At 50.0% G+C, this 18,549-nt stretch overlaps 2 protein-coding genes and 1 long non-coding RNA gene across 4 annotated transcripts; 1 reads left to right on the top strand and 2 right to left on the bottom strand.

Moving 5' to 3' along the window:
* Positions 1-1,102: 1,102 nt before the first annotated feature.
* Positions 1,103-18,337, top strand: LOC134151595 (uncharacterized). Of its 2 annotated transcripts, none has more exons than XR_009960877.1 (4): positions 1,103-1,153; positions 1,608-1,656; positions 3,905-4,223; positions 17,624-18,337. It is a non-coding gene; the product is annotated as an uncharacterized LOC134151595 (long non-coding RNA). The 2 variants fall into 2 exon arrangements; XR_009960876.1 differs by lacking the exon at positions 17,624-18,337 and adding an exon at positions 14,297-14,473.
* LOC134151639 (chymase-like) lies at positions 7,509-10,362 on the bottom strand. Its single transcript, XM_062596373.1, has 5 exons — positions 10,299-10,362; positions 10,044-10,191; positions 8,747-8,888; positions 8,356-8,589; positions 7,509-7,646 (listed from the first exon to the last, which is right to left on the bottom strand). The coding sequence occupies exons 1-5, from the start codon at positions 10,360-10,362 to the stop codon at positions 7,509-7,511; spliced, it is 726 nt and encodes a 241-aa protein (XP_062452357.1).
* On the bottom strand, positions 13,076-14,723 carry LOC134151594 (cathepsin G-like). The gene is given in 6 exon segments (XM_062596272.1): positions 13,076-13,210; positions 13,555-13,806; positions 14,085-14,220; positions 14,407-14,431; positions 14,434-14,550; positions 14,647-14,723. Coding segments are annotated over 6 exon segments (729 nt in total). The 5' UTR covers positions 14,711-14,723.
* Positions 18,338-18,549: the final 212 nt, after the last annotated feature.

Below are 18,549 nucleotides of genomic sequence, written 5' to 3'. Positions count from 1 at the left end.
GATATGTCAGTTGCTTCCCAGGGAAGATTAGCACCCTTAGCAATTTCTAAAAATGAATTTTTGTCTGTTGACTCCTCTCAAACATGCCAGTTCGGTATAACTGTACTGGAGCTGTTTGTCTTCTGTGATGCAGTCCGATCCAGAATTCAAGCCCCCAAAACAATTCTCATGGCATCTGTTTCAACTTAGGAGGCAAACTTGTGGCTTTTTAATATTTTTACTGGCTCCCGTACTGGATACTATATGACAAGACTGGCATTTGGGCTGTGTGAAAGTTTCTGGGTAACCTAGCTCCTCGGGCAGAAGAGGATGTGGCTCGGTGGTACTGCAGATGCAGGTATTGCCTAGGGCAGCTCTGCATGCCCAGCCATGTGGTGTTATCTCTTGTCACTGGCCACTCCTGCCCATGCACTGTTCCTGGAACTTCACCTCCCTTCACCTAAGATGTGTGTCTGTAGCTCTTGGCCACAAAAAGTCTTAGTATGAAGCATCTAAAAGGCTGGTCCCTCCTGCTATGCTAGTTCACATACTCACTCCTAGTGGGTCAGACCTTTGATCTCTACTATTGCAAACAGAGCTGCTAGCTTCAAAATACAGATGTAGGATGAGCACATTATTGGGAATATACTGTTCTTCTGGAAAATCTTTAGCACTCTGGTTAGAAAAGACTCGGCTCAACTTCTGCTTTGCAGCATTTGACTCAGAGCAGATTCTAGGTTGCAAAGAAACCTAAAGGAAGCAAGTGCCTAGCTCAGCTTAGCCGTTCATTTCCTTCCAGACTGCAACCTTAAGCTTTGTTGAAAAGGAATTTTAGAGGTAAGTTCTTGGATCAATTCAGGAGTTGCTCAGAGAGATACCCTTGGGAACATGTGCTGTTGCTAACCTACAGAGGGCAGTGTGTGCATATAAAACCCACAGTATAAATATGTTCTCCTTGTACAACAACGTTTTCCACAACAAAAATCACTGATAATTTTTTTCAATTGTAGCTTATCTCAGTCACATGAATGCCCTGGATAGGCTATAAGACATTTTTAATTACTATATTTGGAGAGTACTTGGTATATTAAATTCTTTGGTCCAGTGTTTTGTAGCTTGTGCTGCTACAGATATTAAATGGGCTTTAACAAGTCACCCTTATGCAAAAGGAAAGGTGAGCATTCCCTCAAAGTATTTCTGGAAAAATAAATCCCATTAGGAATGCTTTAACACAAAACTTGAAGCTGACATCTGCTTCTCGAAAACTTTGAGACTTTATAGTCTGAAAACTTCTGTTGTAAACTGGAAACTAAAGTATACAGAGAAACTTTGAAAGGTTTAAGAACAGGAGCTGGCTGGTAAAAAATAAAGTTTAAAATTGATCAAAAAACATTTTTGGCACCTATTAGAGTCATAGTGCAACTACACTTACTAATGTATAATCTGGAAGTTGGGACTCAAGCAGACCAGAGTGCCTATTTGTATCTTTTAGGATTTCAGTTGTCTGCTCCAATCTTAAAAGTTATGTTGGGTTCCTGTGCTTGAAACATGTTTGTATGTCCTCTCTCTTTTTTTTTTCTTTTTTTTTCTTTTTTCCTTTCCCCCCTCCCTCCCTCCCTTCTATGCAGTTAGAGAAATACAACTCAAGTTTGAAACCTCTGGGTGCTACAAGACAAGGTAGGTGCCTTTCTCTAAAGATTGCTTTAATTTCTTCAGCTGTGGCTGCTTTTTCTGTCACTAGCCCATTCTCATTGCTTGAATAGGAATCACACTCCAGACCTCTCTTAGGCAGATTCCTGTTACAATTATCTCATTTGCGGAGAGTCAAGTTTCATTTTTTGTCTCAGTAGCTGGGTCTCTCCTCCCCCAGCTATAAGCCCTGAAGTGTACAGCAACAATTAAGGCCAAAATAAACAGGGCATCAAGGAAAGTAAGTGAAATTTGTTCTGCAGATGCAGGCTCAAATTTTCTCCTGATTGTCTTGTCTGGTAATGTCATAACAAAGGACACTCATCGGAGTGCCAGTGCCTCACAGATTTGAGGTCACAAACTTCATGCGTTCCTTGCAGTGAAGGGACCAGTCCTGTTTATAGCACAGGAAATCAGTATAGGCAGGAGGTCATCATAAAGCTCCTCCTTCCCCTCCCTGCCCTGCATTAGTTTTGGAGATATCATGAAATTTTGCCTGTGCCTCATTTTGGGTCCCAGTCAAAACCAGTATGTTTGGAAATCTGGGGGGAGAAAGTAGGTGAATGGAGTTAGTATTTTCAGACTTATTCTAAGACAAACCTCAAAGCTGTAGATCTTGGAACACACATTGTCTGTATAAAATGCAATATCCTCAACATGTCACTGTCCGGCACATTCCTGCGCTTATCCCCCTGTACTGGCAATGATTCTTCTGTTATGGTGGATGGCTGGTGTGGATTATACAGGCTGATTCCTTCTTGGTTGTTGCTTCAGTGTGGCTGTGGTGTGTGTGTGTGCGTGTGTGTGGAGTGTCTGGGGAAGGGTGGTTTAGAAAAGGCTTTCCTATGGCTGCTTATTCTGCAATTTTTTAGAGAATCGAAGAGTTGTACTGTCACGTCTTACTGTTAAGGAAAGTCTGCGCTTTTGTGATCTGAAGCTTTCCCTTATGAAGCATGGAGGGGATTTGTTTCTTTTCAAAGTTTAGGAGAGGACAAGGTTTTCTGGATCCTCACATACTGGTGAATCTCCACCCTGCCTGTGTTCCACTCGCATCATGTGAATGCAGAAGCTGGCTGAGCAGTGTTGATTAAGTCTGGACTGCAAGCACTGTATATGCTGCTGTGGACCCCAGGGCACTATCCAAGTGCTCTGTCAGATCAACTGAATGTGCAGATGCCCTGGTCATTTAACAGGAGCTCTGAGTCAATTCGACTAATGTAGATCTGGGTATACCACTGGATAGGAGGTTAACCCTGAGCACCTGTAATGAGGGAGGGGGTGACTGCAGGGCCGAATCTGTAGCTCGGTCTGCTTTGGACCCCGAGTGAATGACAGCTGAGGAGCTTTGCCCCTGCTTACTCTGGTGAGGTTGAAAGGGCTAAGCACTTATTTTTTGTGGGTGAGTAGCCCCCTTCATGTGAGCAGATCTTGAAGTGTGTGGGGGAAGCGAAAACACTGGTTTGTGACAATACAGAAGAGCCTCCTGGATTGGGTGGCTCTGTTTTTAAGAGCTTGAATTTATAGATGTCTGAGATTCTGTTTCCCTCGCCTCCTCAAGGCAGAGGTTGTGGTTTGAGAGGTGCCAAATGAGGAAATGAGAATCAGTTTTGCTTTTTCTAGTCATTCTCTGTGAGCTGGGGGGCTCATTGTGAAGCCTGTGGACCCCTTGCCTAGGCCAGGGGAAGACATCCATTTCTCAGGATGGAGTTTTTCCCCTGTGTGGCTTGTGGATGGGAGCTTGTGCAGGATGCAGGGAGTGCAACTTGGCCACAGGGAGCACAGCTTGGCCATCTTAGCTGGCTTTGTAACTTGAACTTGATTGACAAAGGTGTCCCAAGGGAAAGGATTTTGGCTAAGGACATATGGGAATGTGTTTCTGGAGGAACTGTTGTTAAGCCAATTTGAAAACATAGTGAGACCTGGTAGATTATTTTGACTTTTATTAATGAAATCATAAGCAACTGATAAAGACGTTCTGATCCTCTTTTTTAGATCACTTGCCAGATCTCAGGATTAATATCCATCAGATGTGTTATTTTTAAGCTTTATTCCAGGAGAGGTGTGTCTTTAATTTTTTTCTTCCTCTTAAACCACAGTGTTGGAAGAAAATGTTCCTTGAATGCAAGGCTTTGGGGAGGAGGGGGGATATGTGGTGCTTCTCTTTGCTGTCAGCTTCACTAAAAAGAGCTGAATGAGTCGCTGTGTCCTCATTGACACTTGTGTACATGTGTTGAAGGGCTCATCTGGATTCCTTTGAGTGGACTTCTGATAAGCACCTGCCTGAGCCCTACCAACAACAGACATGAAGGCCAGAGGATTGGAAGGGTGGAGCAGGCAGGGAAGGAGCCTGTAAAGAGCTCTGCTGCTGCAAGTGCCTTTCCCCACCCTGCCAGCATCCCCCACTGCCACCATGGCTCAGTGCTTCTGCTGCTGCCACTTGTGCCAGTGTTTCCTCTTGGAGGAGGAGAAAGCTGCCATCCTGATTGGCAGAAAAATCAACAAAATACTGAGAGAGAAGAGACGAGACCAGCAAGAGCTGAAATTGCTGCTTCTTGGTGAGTCATGCTGGGGGGAAGGTACTGTTTTTCTATTCAGCAACAGCTCAGCAGAGGAGGGATAGGGGGAGGAAAAAGAGGGGTCATGGGGTAGGACAGGTGAATGGGGGCAGGGAGCCCCCCAAAGTCCAAACTTGAAGTGTCTTGTTTTTGCTTTTCTTGGTCTTTTGTCACCAGGAGCTTCTCCTCTGAATGCATCTTTCTGAAGCTGTCAACTCTCTAGATGTGACACATTGCAATCCCACCCTGCCATTCCTCTGTGTCCCACAGGAAAGAACTATTTGTCCCTCTCTCTCCTTGTCCCATAGGAGACCTCTCCACCCTCACTTACTGGGCCACACAGGACCATTCTCCTTCTCTTATATTGGCTGCCTTGCATACTCAGAGCATCTGTGCTTGACACTTGATTTTAGATCTCGAAGCTGGGGTGGCATCATAAATATTGCTATGCACAACCCCAGTCTGCATGCCACATGCCCAGAAAGGTCTTTAACACAGTTGGCCTACCACTTAGTAGTGTTCTCAAGGGCCACCACAGACTGGATCCAAATCCTAATTACCAGCTGTAGCTTTTGTTGTGGTCACAATTGTCTGAAATGGAGAAGCATTTCTTCTGGTCTTGCTCTGTCAGCCAATTCTTGCCAACTTGGAGTAACAGGAGCATCAGATTGTGTCGTTTGTCATGGAAGATGCATGACTTGGATGCATGTATGCAGGGAACTAGACTAGCAACTGTTAATGCTTTCTCATTGCAGAATTATTAATTGCTGATTCAAGAGCACAGCTCTGGGAGCTGGGGTTCTTCATTTTTAAACAACTCTGAGGTTTTCTTTTGGTTTTCAGTGATTTTTGTTTTTCTGAGTCTATACAAAATTTCAGATTGTGGCCAGAAAATCACAAGCATGTGTAGAAGTGGATATGCAAGGCTAGTTTCCTGTGCACTTCTAGTTAGACCTTCTGCCAAAAGAAATCATCCTGTTCCCAGACAGTTTATTCCTCCTTGTGCCAGCACAGGTGTTTGTGAGACTCTGTGGCCCAGACTGTGGAACTGATCTGAGTTAATTTTAGCTACCTTAAATTGAACCTTGTTTGTTTTTACCAGGTTAGTTTTAACTCCGATCTGTTCGCCACGCAGTGCAGGGTAGTATGGATGTGGTGACAGGGATCCAAGAAAAGGGGACGGGTTCAATTCTTTCTGTAGGGATGCTGGCTTACCAGCCCAGAGCACATTCAGCTGTGGCCTAAGAGAGAAACTTCATACATACTGATAGGGGAAGATGACACTGACTTACTGGAGTGACTTCCTTACTCTGCAGACCAGGCAAAAATCTTTAGCCTTGAGCTTTGGCATCCATTGCTCTGTATGTAACCGCACAACCTGTTTCCCTGAAGTGCTGCCTGTTCTCACCAGCTTTCAGCAAAGCTTTTGGGAGCTCTAGTAGGCTGCTACCACTGGCTTCAGCCCTGGAATCAGAAGTACTGTTGTACCTCCTGCTTTCTTGGAGATTCTCCAACTCTTCAACTGTGCAGGTACTTTGTCAGAGCATGACACTGACAGGTCGAATGCAGCAGATTAAAAGTACAGGCATGAGTCCTGCAACCGTGTGAAGAAAGGTCCATAGGAGAGTTAAAAAGCCAGTATTAGGGAATATCACAATCTTTCTCCAATGGTTGTACTCATCTTATTGACCATTTCCTTCTGCTTCACTCTGGCTGGGCAGAGTGGAAAGGGGATGACAGAACCAGGATGGACCATCTGTTCGGGCTCAGTCTAGGACTTAGCAACTGAAGTGCCAGGTCACTCCTGCACAGAGGCTGGATTTCAGATGCATTTGCAAAGGAAGAAGTATTCACTGATGCTAGTTGTAGGCATTCGGCTCTGCAGCACAGCCTGAGCAGTGGGAATGTAACAGTCCTCAGCTATTTGCTCCAGATTAGACAGAAAACTGCAGGGAGCCATGGAACAAGGAAGCAGTTAGTCCCTTTGACCCTAGGACTGTGTCACACATCTGCAGTGTCTTTGGCTGATTCTCAGGCCACGTTCTGTTCACCTTGCACAGTGCACGTGCCAGCTCCCCTGTGCTCAGTGTCCCCTCCATGGTGCAGTTCTCTCCTGCCTACTCATGCTGCAGCATGTGGGAAGAAAATGGTCTTCTGCCAGCAGACAGGCAGTTATGATCCTTCTCAGTTTTGCCTTAGCCTTCCACACAAGGGAGGGGAGCAAGGAAACTGTCCCTGCCCTGGAAACCAGGCTTTTTGCCTGCTTTAGGTGGGACAGAAAATGGAGGTCGACTTGGGCTTCAACAGTTTGAGCAGTGAGTTTCTTCTGAGTTGTTCAGGGCTGGGGCCAGAGATAGAGAGAAATCAGATTCATAGAAGAAAAAAGACTCTCAAATACAGAAACAATTTATTGTTTTTGTGTATTATTGCAGCACTGGAGCTACAGCAAGAGAGGAGAAAAAAGGAAGCAAGTCTTAGAGGTAGGAGACAGCAGCAGTAGTGATAGAGAAGCTGGAAGTGTCCTTGGAGCTGGGGGCAGCCCTCTAACCTCAGGACTTGAGCAAAGGAGACGCAGGCATCTGGGGCTTATCTGAAGGGAGGGTGTCAAGGGGATGGGGACAAACTCTTTTCAGTTTCCCATGTGACAGGACAAGAGGCAGTGGGCAAAAACTGAACCACAGGAAGTTCTGCCTGAATGTGAGGGGGAATTTCTTCACTGTGAGAGTGACATAGCACTGGAACAGGTTGCCCAGAGAGGGAGTGGAGTCTCCTTCTCAGGAGATATTCAAAGCCCGCAACCCTATCTAACATGCCGTAGGTGACCCTTCTTGAGCAGAGGGGTTGGACTAGATGATCTCCAGAGGTCCCTTCCAACCTTATTGATTCTATGATTCTATCTAATCCAATCTAACTGTGCTATGTTCCCCAAAGGGCAGAAGGTATTCTAGTGGCTCGGCTGCCCTGCTGCTTCGTTTCCAGAGCTGTACCACAGGCAGCTTGACAAGGGGGGACACTGGAGCAGCAACATGTGGGAGCGCACGCTTGGGAAATGGGCATCCTGCAACTGATGCAAGGAACAAATGGAATCAAGGTGCAAACCCTGCACCAAACCTGCCGCTGCCACATCTTGGCTTTGCCAGAGAGAAATGCTTGCTGTGTCCATGAGGATCAGTGAAAGATATTTCCCAGGGAGAAAGTGTGTCTGTGGAGGAGGAGGGGAAAGCAGGTAAGAGTGGAGCCCAGAAACATGAGTTTTCCGGGACAGCAGCTGTGGAGAGAGCAGATTCACACAGACTTCATGACACTATTGATCCATGGGAGGTAGGCAGCAATGTATGTGTAGAAACCAGACTGATTGCCATACCCATAGGAGAAGATACCGTAGGCTTTGTTGTTGCAGACGAGTGGGCCCCCAATATCGCCCTGCAAAACAGATAGACAGCAGGGGAAGAGATCAGTATTGATTATGGGGTATCCTTCGGGGACAGGGGGTTGCATGCACTGAGAACAGTGAGGCTGTGTATGCCAGGACAGAGCCTCTGCAGGAGGAGCTTGGACTTGCTGTGGATTGGGGGTAGCTCTGGGTCCCAAAGAGACCATAGATAATCCTGTCTGGGGCCCAGTATATGAAGAGTCAGTACAGCTACAGCTGGGGGAGTGCTGAAGCTTAAAGCTCATTTTTTACCCTTCTGTTGGCTGCCCATCACTATGAAATGCACCCGCATCTGCTGTGAGGTTTAGGGCAAGCCCCTCAGCAGCCAAACTGTGTCCCCTTGTGCTGTCACAGGCTGCTAGGCACTCTGCTGCAGGAAGACAGCAGGATGCCCTTGTCTCTTCTGTGGGCACGGAGCTTGGCACGAGTGTGATTGCTGTCTGCAGGAGCATTGCTGGCCCTGCAAGGGGCTGATCCTTGGAGATAGAGGCCCAGGGCACCGCTTCATCTCCTAGGCCAGGACAGCAAAACAGAAGTGCTGATGAGGGAGCATGGGCTGATTTGGGGGAGGGAGGGAAGGCAGTAACAAGCAATTTTGGACATCATGTTTTTAGCAGTTTCTTAGCTCAAATCAGATTCATGCCTAGGACCTGCCTGCAACCCCCACAGAGCCATCTACTCTCTGTGTCTGACACTGACCTTTTCAAGAGCTCCAGCGGATCCAGTGCGGGCACAGATCAAGTTGTTAGCAAGTCCAGGGTTTAAGTTTAGGCAGTCCCTTGGTTTGAGGATGGTGACCTTGGCTTCATGGAGCATGGCAGCAGGCATCTCATGGCCCCAGCCAGCTATGCTGCATACAGTCCCTCCAAGGGCTTTTTGTTTTTGGAAGAAAATGGTCTTAACATAGTTATTACTGGTGGCATTGCCTTTCAGCTGGGCAAGGGGACAGAAAATACAGAAAAAAAGTTTTTATTCTTTAAATGTTCTGTGGTGAAGGCTGTCCCCTCCCGCTCCAGTGTTACAGCTCAGCCCCAAGTGCCTGTGAATCTGGACAGATGGGACCATGGAAGTGCCCCAGGTGAGCAGTTACCTTCAGCAAGAGGATGTCATTCCCATTCTGAGGAATTATGAAGTCTGGGTGGCGGTGATACTTTTGGACTTCAAATTTTTGCCAGCTTTCCTCTTTCTTCTGGATGTTGTAGGCTCCAAGGATGACAGTCAGAGGTTTGTGGCTGGTAAAAATCAAACCTAGTGTCTGTCATTTGTTTTTTCCTGTCTGCCCTGGTGACAATGAGGCACGTCTCTCTGGGGCATAACCTGGAGATACAGACTGGTTTTAAGCAAGATTGGTGGGAGCAAGGAACACTGCCAGGGAATCTACCCAGCCAAGAGGCAGAGTGAAATACCAGGTTACTCTGCCTCTAGTACTTGAGCCTGCAATTAGGAGCCAGCTGAGCTGATTTGGTCCAGTGCTGCTGTTGGGTAAGGACATGTATTAATGCATGCAGACTTCATGGACCTGGGGAAATCCAGGCACCAGGCAGGGATTTTTAAATCAGGATCCTGCTGTAGGCCAGTGTACTAATATCTTTTCTAGTCTCTGCATCATCTGCAGAAGAGACTGTCTTGGCAAAACTGGAAGGATGCTGGGTGTGAGTGGGAATCTCTCTCAATTAGGCAGGTGGGGCTTTGGGCACCAGCCCCTGGGTTCTGTTTCTGGCTCTTCTGCTGACTCTCCTTTCCATCCCCTGGATAGGGCAGCTGGCTCTGAGCCCAAGCTACGGGCATGAGGACAGAGCTGTCAGCCCCAGCCTGCCTAGAAACTGTACCCAGAGTTCATGCATACCTAGTAAAGCCACCACACCTGTCCATGCCTCGGTTTTCCCAACCAAAGGGATAGAAGAGAGCTGGACAACCAGCTACCTCAAAAGAGAAGATTATTAATTCTATCAATAATCTTGAAGGTCTTTGGCAGCAGAAAGGGCAAAGCCTGGTGCCAGAAGGTCCCTGCTATGACAGCAGGTCCATGACAGCAGCTAGTAAGACTTCTGACTGGAGGTCCAGGAAGAGTCAGATGGGTCATGAAGAAAACCTGGCAAGGAGCTGAACTTACTCTGAGCATGACCTGGAGAATGGCATGGGGATGGGTGGCTCGAGGGAGAGCCATAGACAGACGCCTGCTGTTTTGGTAGCCTGTAGCTACAAGCTACAAGCTACAAGCCCCTGTAGCCTTGCCCTATTCCAGCAGTGCTAGAGAAAGAGTTTAGTCACAGCCTGAGAAGGAAGTGACTCAAACTATTAGCCTCTGTCTGGGCGATATTATCTGGATCATGGCAGTGCAACAATCTCATTGTGCCAGGTGCTATACAAAAGTAGCACAAACTTACTTGAAACACTGAGCCGCTGTCATCACCCAATTTGGGGCCACTAGGAAGCCTCCACAGAAGTGGTTGTTCTTTCCCTGCAGATAGGCCATGTATGGTCTGGAGTGGACATTGGCTTCGGCTCCTCCCTCAATACGATTCCAGAAATAATCTGCAACACACCAGACTGAGGATGAGCAAAGCAGGGGGCACAGGACATAATGACCAGGACTCTTCCTTCCTCAGCCCTTTCCCCACTTTATGGCTGGTCCTACTTACTGGCGATGGCTGGAGGGTATGTCACCAGCAGCAGGGAGAGCAGGAGTTTCTGCAGATGCTTCATCATAGCGTTCTTGGCTTCAGTGGATCCCTTGGATGCTGGGCAGCAACTGGGGTCTCTTGTTGTTCCCAAGAAGGTTATATAGCCTGAAACTAGACTCCAGGAAACCACAGAGGCTAGGCTTATCTGATTAATCTATCTGCAAACTGCATACCTCAGCAATCTGAGAGGGGAATTCAGTCAGCCTTAGCCTTGGGCATCAGCCGCCTTCGTCTTGGGTCTGACCTGTGGTATCTGACATCCTTCTAAACCTGGAGACAGTTTAACCCATTGCCTCTTAGCTGGAAGCTGTAGGAAGTATATTCACCCCAATGCTTTGCCCTCCAGTGTGCCCTTTTCTTGCAACTTGTATTTGTTGTTGTGCACTTGTGAATGCTCTTGATGTTTATCATGAGCCTTGCAAAACCATGATTTTTTTAACTCAGTGTACAGGTTCCCAAGGCTGTGCAATGGCAGTTGAGGACTCTCTTGCTCTTTCTCTGTAGGTATGGTCCTGGATCATAGAGCAGTCCTTGCTCTATGTAATTGTAATTACTACAATTGCTACATGTAATTGTAACACCACACAGGTCATGGCTTTGTGAGGGCAAGAAGTTCTAGGGCAGCTTCATGAGCGTGGCTCTCTGTTGGATCACAGCGGCATGACTGTACTGTGGTCACCTTAGGATTTGTGTTCTGCAGCACATGACAGCTTGGAACTGTGTTGTACAGCAAAAGACATCATTAAGTGCTGCTTTCTGGCTGTAGTTGTTGCCTGTTAAACAGGAGAGTTCACAGTCCCTTTTGCCAGCAGGTGTGAGAGGAGACAAGGCACTTCTGGGGCAGGACTTGCTTTCCCTGTGGTTTGTTGTGGGTGGACAGAGATGAGATGTGGGTTTGTGATTCTGCCCCTTCACTGCCCAGAGGTAGAGAGGGGCTGTGTCTCCCTGAAGCTGGCCATATTCCTCTTGGGAAGGGGTCTTTGCCAAGCCTGTGGCAGCCAGGTCCACCTCCACCCTGGCAGGCAGTGATTTTTAAAAGTCAAATGAGTGCCAAGTGCCTTTCTGCAGCACCTGGCAAGGATGCATCTCCCCTGGGCCCACAGACAGCTGTGCATCCCCCTCTGTCAGCTCATGGCAGGAGAAGGCTGGGCATCCACCTGCCTCCCGCTGGCTCCAGCCAGCTTGGAGTGTGGACACATCTGGACCCTCACCTCACCAGTCATTCCTTCCTTTGGCTGGTGATGACATGGGGCTGACACGTCTATCTCACCCTATCTGGCTGCCCTCCTATCCCCAGTGCCACAGGAAAAAAAAAAAAAAAAAAAAAAATTTAAGCTAAAAGCCGGCATTCTCGTGCGGAGACTGCAGCAGCTGGAGCTTCAAGGAAAACCCTGACGTGACAAAGATATGTACTAGGCAGATAAGCAGTTGCAGTCTTTTCACTTGCAGATTTCCTAGCTGATAGCAGCTGTTAGCAGAAGCCCAAACCATGGACTCCTTTCAGTTTCCCCAGGGTGTCATGGGTGCATGGAGGCACTGAAGTAGTTTCCCTTCATCCCAGGAAATGATAGGGAGAACATGGGAGCCTATGTCCTGGGTCAGACCACAGGCTTATCTAGGCCATCTCTTCTCTCTGATAGAAGCAACTGCTGGAAGCCCAGTGAAGACCATGAAAACAGGGCAGTCATCCTCATCACCTGGATTGGACATGGTTTCTGTATTTCTGAAATTCTCCACTGGATTTCCCCTCCATAAACCAGTCCAGTCTCCCCTTGAGCTTGTACACACTTCCAGCATCCTGCACCAGTGAGTTTTGCAGCTTAATTCGTTATGGAGGCACTGACCCTGCCTTTGTGTCCTCCTTCAGGAAAGCGCCTAGCCCTCCGCTCTGGATATGAGACACACCATCAGAAACTACTGAGGGTGAAAGAGGAGAGCAGGGCTCAGAGCGGGACTACTCAGTGGTTAGGCTAGTTGCTTTATAGCCAGTGCAGCTGTGAAGGAGAAGCTGGTGTAAAGTGTAGGGGGCTGCAGCCTAGGGACACTTCAAGAGAGGGGCTAGAGCATCCTCTGCAGGGAGGAGCAGCTTTCTGCTGCCTGCAAGGGGAGGATCATGAACCCTTTTTGTTGTGTGCTGCTGCTAGAATGGTCTCTTCTTGTGCTGTGTCACCAGGTCTGGGCTTGTCTTCCCAAGAGGGAGAGAAGTAGAGGAAAGGTAGCTGTCCCCCTCCAAGTCTGCCAGCAACCCAGTGGCTGAGGAGCTGCTACTGCCAGCAGGCTGACCCCATGCCTTCACTAACTAAACCTTCCCTCCCTGCTCCTTAGAGACAAGGTATGAAAAAGGAGGAGACAGATTCTCTGCAAAATGCAACTGAGTTTACTGTGGATGTTACATGTGTGACAAGTTCAAGCAGGGACAAGGGGCATCTGCAAAGGAAATGGGGTCCTGGTAGCTCAGCCTCTTTCTAGGGCCATCTGGGACAATGTGCCTCTGACAAGGTGATTTAGCATGGCCTAGGACTGGCTTCCTGAAACAGGCAGGAACCCAGATATGCAGTGGCCCCAGAGCAGCCAGGCCCCATCCTGGGTAAAAAAAGGGATCCTTGTGCCCATCCCCTCAGTTGTGCTGGCTCCCAGGGAGAGGGGAGGAAATCAAGCCTTCAGCAGGGGCAAGAGGGAAACCGGTTCAGGGCTCCAAGGCTGCTCTGATGCTGAAGCGAGTCCTGGTGCTGCCACTACTTCTTCATGGTTTTTCTGATCCAGGGCAAGTAGTTGGCAACACGGGTGTAGACTCCAGGAGGGTTGTCGTACCCAAAGGAGACGATGCCTTCTGCTATGCTATTGCACACCAGAGGCCCACCAGAATCTCCCTGCAGAGATAAGAGGGGTTTTAGAGGCCTTTTCCACATGGGAACAGGTTTGCCCTGGTCCCTCACTGCCCAGGTCCTGCCAGCAGGGCTGTCTCTTCTGTGGCTCTGCTCCTGCCCTATGTGGCCTGCTCTCATGGAGAAGCTGTCTGGAAAGGCAGGATGGGGCTCTCCCTGGCCATGGGCAGGTGGAGAGAGCACTGCAAGTGGGCCATGCTCTCGAGGCACCCTTGGAGCTAGTCCACGTAGGGGCTAGGAATCAAGGGCCTGTCACCCCTGTTGGGAACCAACTACCAGGGATCGACCTGGGCCAAGCCTGGCTCCCTTGGCCCCACTTCAGCTTGTACCTGGCTGGAGTCACTGAGCTCATGAAAGCTGCCAGCACAGACCATGCCATTGTTGAGCTCTGGGTAGAAGCGGGTGCATTTCCTGCGGCTGTAGATGGAGACTTTGGTTTCAAAGAGCTTGTTGGTCTCCTGGTCCTTGTCAATCAGGCCCCACCCTGCCAAACTGCACCTGGTGCCCATTTGGATATCACTGCTGGTCTTGGGAAGTGCAATGGTCTTGACATACTTGTTGAGAGTGATCTTCGCTGTCAGCTGGGAGAAAGCAAGGTGTTTGGAGAAGGCCATTAGCACAGTGGTGAGTGGATGTTTCACATGCAGAGACAGGAGAGGTCTAGCAGGGCTGAAAGCTCTGGTGAGCTGCTGTGGGCACGGCACCAGAGCCCACAGCTCCCTCCCAGCTTCCTCCCAGTCCACAGGAGGAGTTGATGGTTTGCAGAAGGAGCTAATGGCATGAAGATGCCCTGCCCAGTCCCCATCAGCCCTGCTGTCCCATCCCACCCAGACTCACTGCCTGCCACAAGACTGCTTGCCTTGAGGAGCATAATGTCGTTGGACATCGTGTTGGGGTTATATTCAGGGTGCAAGTGGTATCTGAGAACTCCCCGGATCTGCTGGGTCGTCTCTGGTTTGTTGATGCTGTGAGCCCCCAGGATGACCGTGATGTTCCTGGCTGTGGCAGCAGCGGGGAGAAAGGGACAACATGGTTTGGGTCTCACCTGCTTCCTTCCCTGGTCATGGACAGGTGGAGAGAGCTACTCATCAAAGGAGGAAGAGGAACATGCTCCAAAATGGTGATGGACCTCATTGGCAGGGCGAGAGTAAGTGGGTAGAACCCCTGCATGAAGTACTCACCCCAGGCAGTGTGCAGCTGTCATTACCAGGAAGGGGCCACCAGGAAGCCTCCACAGGCAAACCTACCAATCTTCAGGTATGCCATGTAAGGGTGGGAGTGGGGCTGAGCCTCGTGGCCTCCCACAATCTGACCCCGCAGAGCACCTGCAAGACACCCCACCACAGGATAAGCCAGTAGCTGCCAAGGGCACAGCCCAGGCCAGCAACTTTATCCCACCAGCCTGCAACACCCCAACTTACCGGTAGTGGCCCATGGGCAGGAGAGCAGGAGCAGTAGGGCCAGCAGTGGCTGGGGCTGGTGCATCTCTTCCCCCCAGCTGAATGCTCCTTCCAAGCAATGTGGAAAGCTGAATCTCCCAGTACCCAAGAGCTATTATTATACCCTGTGACCAGCTGTACCCAGCAGCCCGGAAACCACAGGCAATGGCCTAATTGGGCTAATCAGAGCACTGCAGCATCCCCACAGTTCTATCTGCATCTCCTCTGTTCTGGGTGCTCGCATGCCCCTCATACTCTGAGGCTACAATTGCTGATGACTGAGTAGGGCAGAGGGAGCCTGGCATACTTCTGCTCCAGGGCCATGGTGCTGCCAATCAACAGAGGCACACTGGGGCGTTTTCAGGGTGAGATTTGGCATTTCTCCCCAGTCTCAGTGCAGGACAAATCACAGCTGGCTGCTTCAAAGTGTGGTATCCTGGAGCCCTGGCAATAAGGGCATCTTGCAGTGTACTTTCCCTGAGGCTCTCCACTTCCTCCTGGAGGAGTCAGGTCACTTCATGGTTTGTCAGCAAGTGCAAGGACTGCAAATGCTCTTTCTCTCCCATGATTTTCCCTCTGCAACTGGTCTGGCCATCATCACACCCATCCAAACAGGGCTGGAGGAAGCCTTCATCTACCCTGCTCTGGATTCTCTGCTCTCTCTCTCTTCCCTGACCTGAAGTCACCCAATAGCCAGGCTGCAACTGTAGTCGTTACCGTGACTCGAGGAAGGTGTGACTTGGTTAAATGCTAAACTGGGCACAAATTCTCAGCTGTCAGGGAAGCAGCATTAAGGATGGCTGGGGCTGGCTCGCTAGGCTCTGTGTCCCCTCAGGTTGCCATCACAAGATACTCTGCTTGGAGGCAAACCCCAGCCTGCATCTCTTTGCAGATGCACCTCTACTTTCCTGGCCAGGGTGTTACCACCCCTCAGAGGCCAGCATGAGCTTTAGACCCCCGCCCTGCATAGCAGCCCAAGTTTACTAGTTTTGCCTTCTGCAGTCTCAGACCTTTGTGCTAAAACCAGGTGGAGCAGAGGCAGAACCCAACTAACCCTGATTCTTCTATTGGTGGCCCCCAGGGAGCATCCCCACAGCTTAAACCAGCAGTCCTGTGCCCGCCTCTAACCTTGTCATGTGTAATGCTCAGCACTAGGCAGGATCTGCCCTTGCCACTCAGCAGACCGGCCATCTGCCCGGCCACCCTCATCTCCTCCTGGCTTTGTGGGCCTGAGCACCAGCCATCAGTGGGCTGCCCAATGGGCCTGGCCCCTGTGGGAGGCACCAGGAGGGCCAGAGGTTGAGCTGCTCCTCAGACAGCATGGCCTGGGGAGGGCATTCCAGGGAGAGCCACGGTCTGAGAATGGAAAACCCCTGAAATGGTTCCTGGAAGTAAAATCAGAGTGTGTGGGTAGGTATAAGCAACCCAACAGATAAGGCATCCTCCTCACACTTCCCAGAGCAGGCTCCAACAGGCCAGGGAGCCACTCAGGGCAGGGTGCTGGGAGCAGGGGTGTCCTGCACACTGCTTCGCAGGTGCAGGCAGGTGTTTGATTACCACCTCATTTAAAAGTATACATATAAAGGGCTCCCATGCACCCCAATCCCCAGCTCCTGCTGTGAGCATGCGCCCACCAGTGACCTTGTGCAAGGTTTTGCTTTCTCCTTGCTCGCAGTGGTGCTGAGCAGAGAGCTCAGAGCTGGGGCCACTGGATTTTGTTTGTTGCTCTGTAATGGTTAAGTGCTCAGCACCACCAGGGCCAGCCTACACTGAAGAAAGTAAAAAGCAGGCAAGAGGCACCTGTCCCAAGTGGCTTAGCATTCACAGGTGTGAAAGACAGGCAGAGAGGAGATGGAGGAAGGGATTTAGCCCGCACAGGACCATGATCGATGACGCCTGGGAGACACTGATGCTCTGCAGACAGCATGCCGCAGCCTGGTGGCTCTAACCGCAGGGAGGTGTATGCTTGCTCTTCCTGCGCCAGGCTCCAGCTTACCACAAACCTGCCGGTGTGATGTTTGCTTCCCCACTCCGACGGCCCACTGCATGGGCACCGCCCTGGTTGTTTACCCTGAGCCTTCGCTGGCCCATTTCCTCCCTTCCCAAACACTGGAGGAAGGCCCTGGCCACAAGCTGGGGCACAGCAGCTTCCATGAGGGCTCCTGGGCTCTTGGAGCTGGAAGCTCCTGCCGGGTCTCTGGAGCAGCCACGTGGCCTCGACCCTGTTGGGCACTTGGCACTGAGCAGGGCTGGAGGGAGCCACAGTCCCGGGGATGCCGTTGTTCTGGGGACACCGTGGTGCCTGGGACACAGCACCGGTGGCTATAAGGGTGCCCCTGTGGCATGGGGTGGTGTGAGGGGAGAGCCAGGCTGGTCCCAGGCCCAGGAGGAGATCTGGTGCCGGGCACAGCACTTGCGCTGAGCAGATCTTACTCCCCCAGGCTCTAGTTACCCAAGCCAAATTCTAGCCCTAGGAAGGGGAGGGATTCTATCTCCATCAATGGCTGACAGCGCTGGGAGCAGTGTGGAGCACCGCAGCAAGACCCAGGAGTTTGCATCTAGTGTGCTTGGTCTGGAAGGGTGCAGACGGATCAGCACCACTGGAGCACTCATGCAGCAGGAACTGAGCACTGGAAAGGCTCGGCACCTTTTGCTAAGGATCAGCCAGAAGGTCAAACCACAGACCTGTCCCAGAAAGGGTACCCATTGATGCCCAGTGGGGCACTATTGGTGGGCTTTGTTGGGATGTCTTCCAAGTAACACTCTTTCTTCGAGGGGGTGCTTTATGCAGCTGTTTGGTTTCTATTTGGTGTATTTGATGGTTTTGCATTGAGCCAATGTGAAGTTCCTATTGCAAAGCCACTAAAAAAAAATCAATAACACTTTGCCATTTAAAGTTGTTAATACGGTCAAAAGGAGATGATCCTGAGACTCTCCTGTTTTCTTTCTCCAAATCCAGAGATTTGATGCAGGCACTGTTTCCCAAACACCCCCGTTTTGGTGAACTCGCTGTGCTGGGATGCTGCTCTAAGCATGGTGAGAGGCCTCACTGGCTGGTCCCAGCTCCTCAGGCCAGGAGCACCCTGCTGCCCCAGGGATCAGCACACGCCACTGGAAGGGTGACACCCACTGCAGCACAGCAAGGGGACCCGAGCAAGGAAACGCAACCAGCAGATGCCACCCATGGTTTCTAAACCAGCACAACTCCACCCTTCCTGGAGCAGAAAAACACTTGCCAGGCACAGGTGCCTGGGCCAGGCCAGGCAGCACAAGGTGGGGGAGCCTGATGGGACAGGGATGGGGACACCAGCTGCCTGTGTGCCAGCCTGAGGGCTGCCAGACGTGCTCCAGGGCCATTCCGCCAGGGCCACAGGGCCAAGCTTCACACCAAACTTCACGGCTTGCTTTTCTAATCAGAATTTCTGAAAATACAAGTTTTAATCAGGACTGTGCAACAGCACAGCAGGAAAACCTCAACTGAAGTCGTTGATATTTTATCTTGCATTTGTAGTTTGCTCTCTTTTCCCCTTGACTGCTCAAAGATCAGGCACATCAGTCACTCCATCACAATGTCTTTGTAGTAATGCGCCAGGCTGTTTGCCCTCATTTACTGCAGCTTCTTCTTCTGTTTTGCAGCCTGATATTTCACTATTAAACATCATCTCTTTTCCATGATACCTTTCTTTCTTGCATGAAGTTTGAGTTGGGCAAAAATTAATAAGGCAGAAGGCCTAGCTTTTAAAAATAATTTGATGGGTAAATAAAACAAGCTCTGACATGTGCTGGGTATACAAGTAGTTTGCGTTTGAGTTAACAGGCTGGTATAACCCAGAGGCCAGACATATAAATGGGTTGAGACAGAAATTAGAGAGGTTTTGTGAAGGA

Source organism: Rhea pennata, chromosome 27 (assembly GCF_028389875.1).
Source record: "Rhea pennata isolate bPtePen1 chromosome 27, bPtePen1.pri, whole genome shotgun sequence".
NCBI lineage: Eukaryota > Metazoa > Chordata > Aves > Rheiformes > Rheidae > Rhea > Rhea pennata.
This window is presented reverse-complemented; position numbering and strand designations above follow the sequence as displayed.

Coding starts and splice junctions, on each gene's coding strand:
- LOC134151639 (XM_062596373.1), bottom strand. CDS start 10,362: ATGAAGCATCTGCAGAAACTCCTGCTCTCCCTGCTGCTGGTGACATAC. Junction 8,889..10,043: donor ACAGCGGCTCAGTGTTTCAA/GTAAGTTTGTGC, acceptor GATTTTTACCAG/CCACAAACCTCTGACTGTCA. Junction 7,647..8,355: donor CCGCTGGAGCTCTTGAAAAG/GTCAGTGTCAGA, acceptor TCTGTTTTGCAG/GGCGATATTGGGGGCCCACT.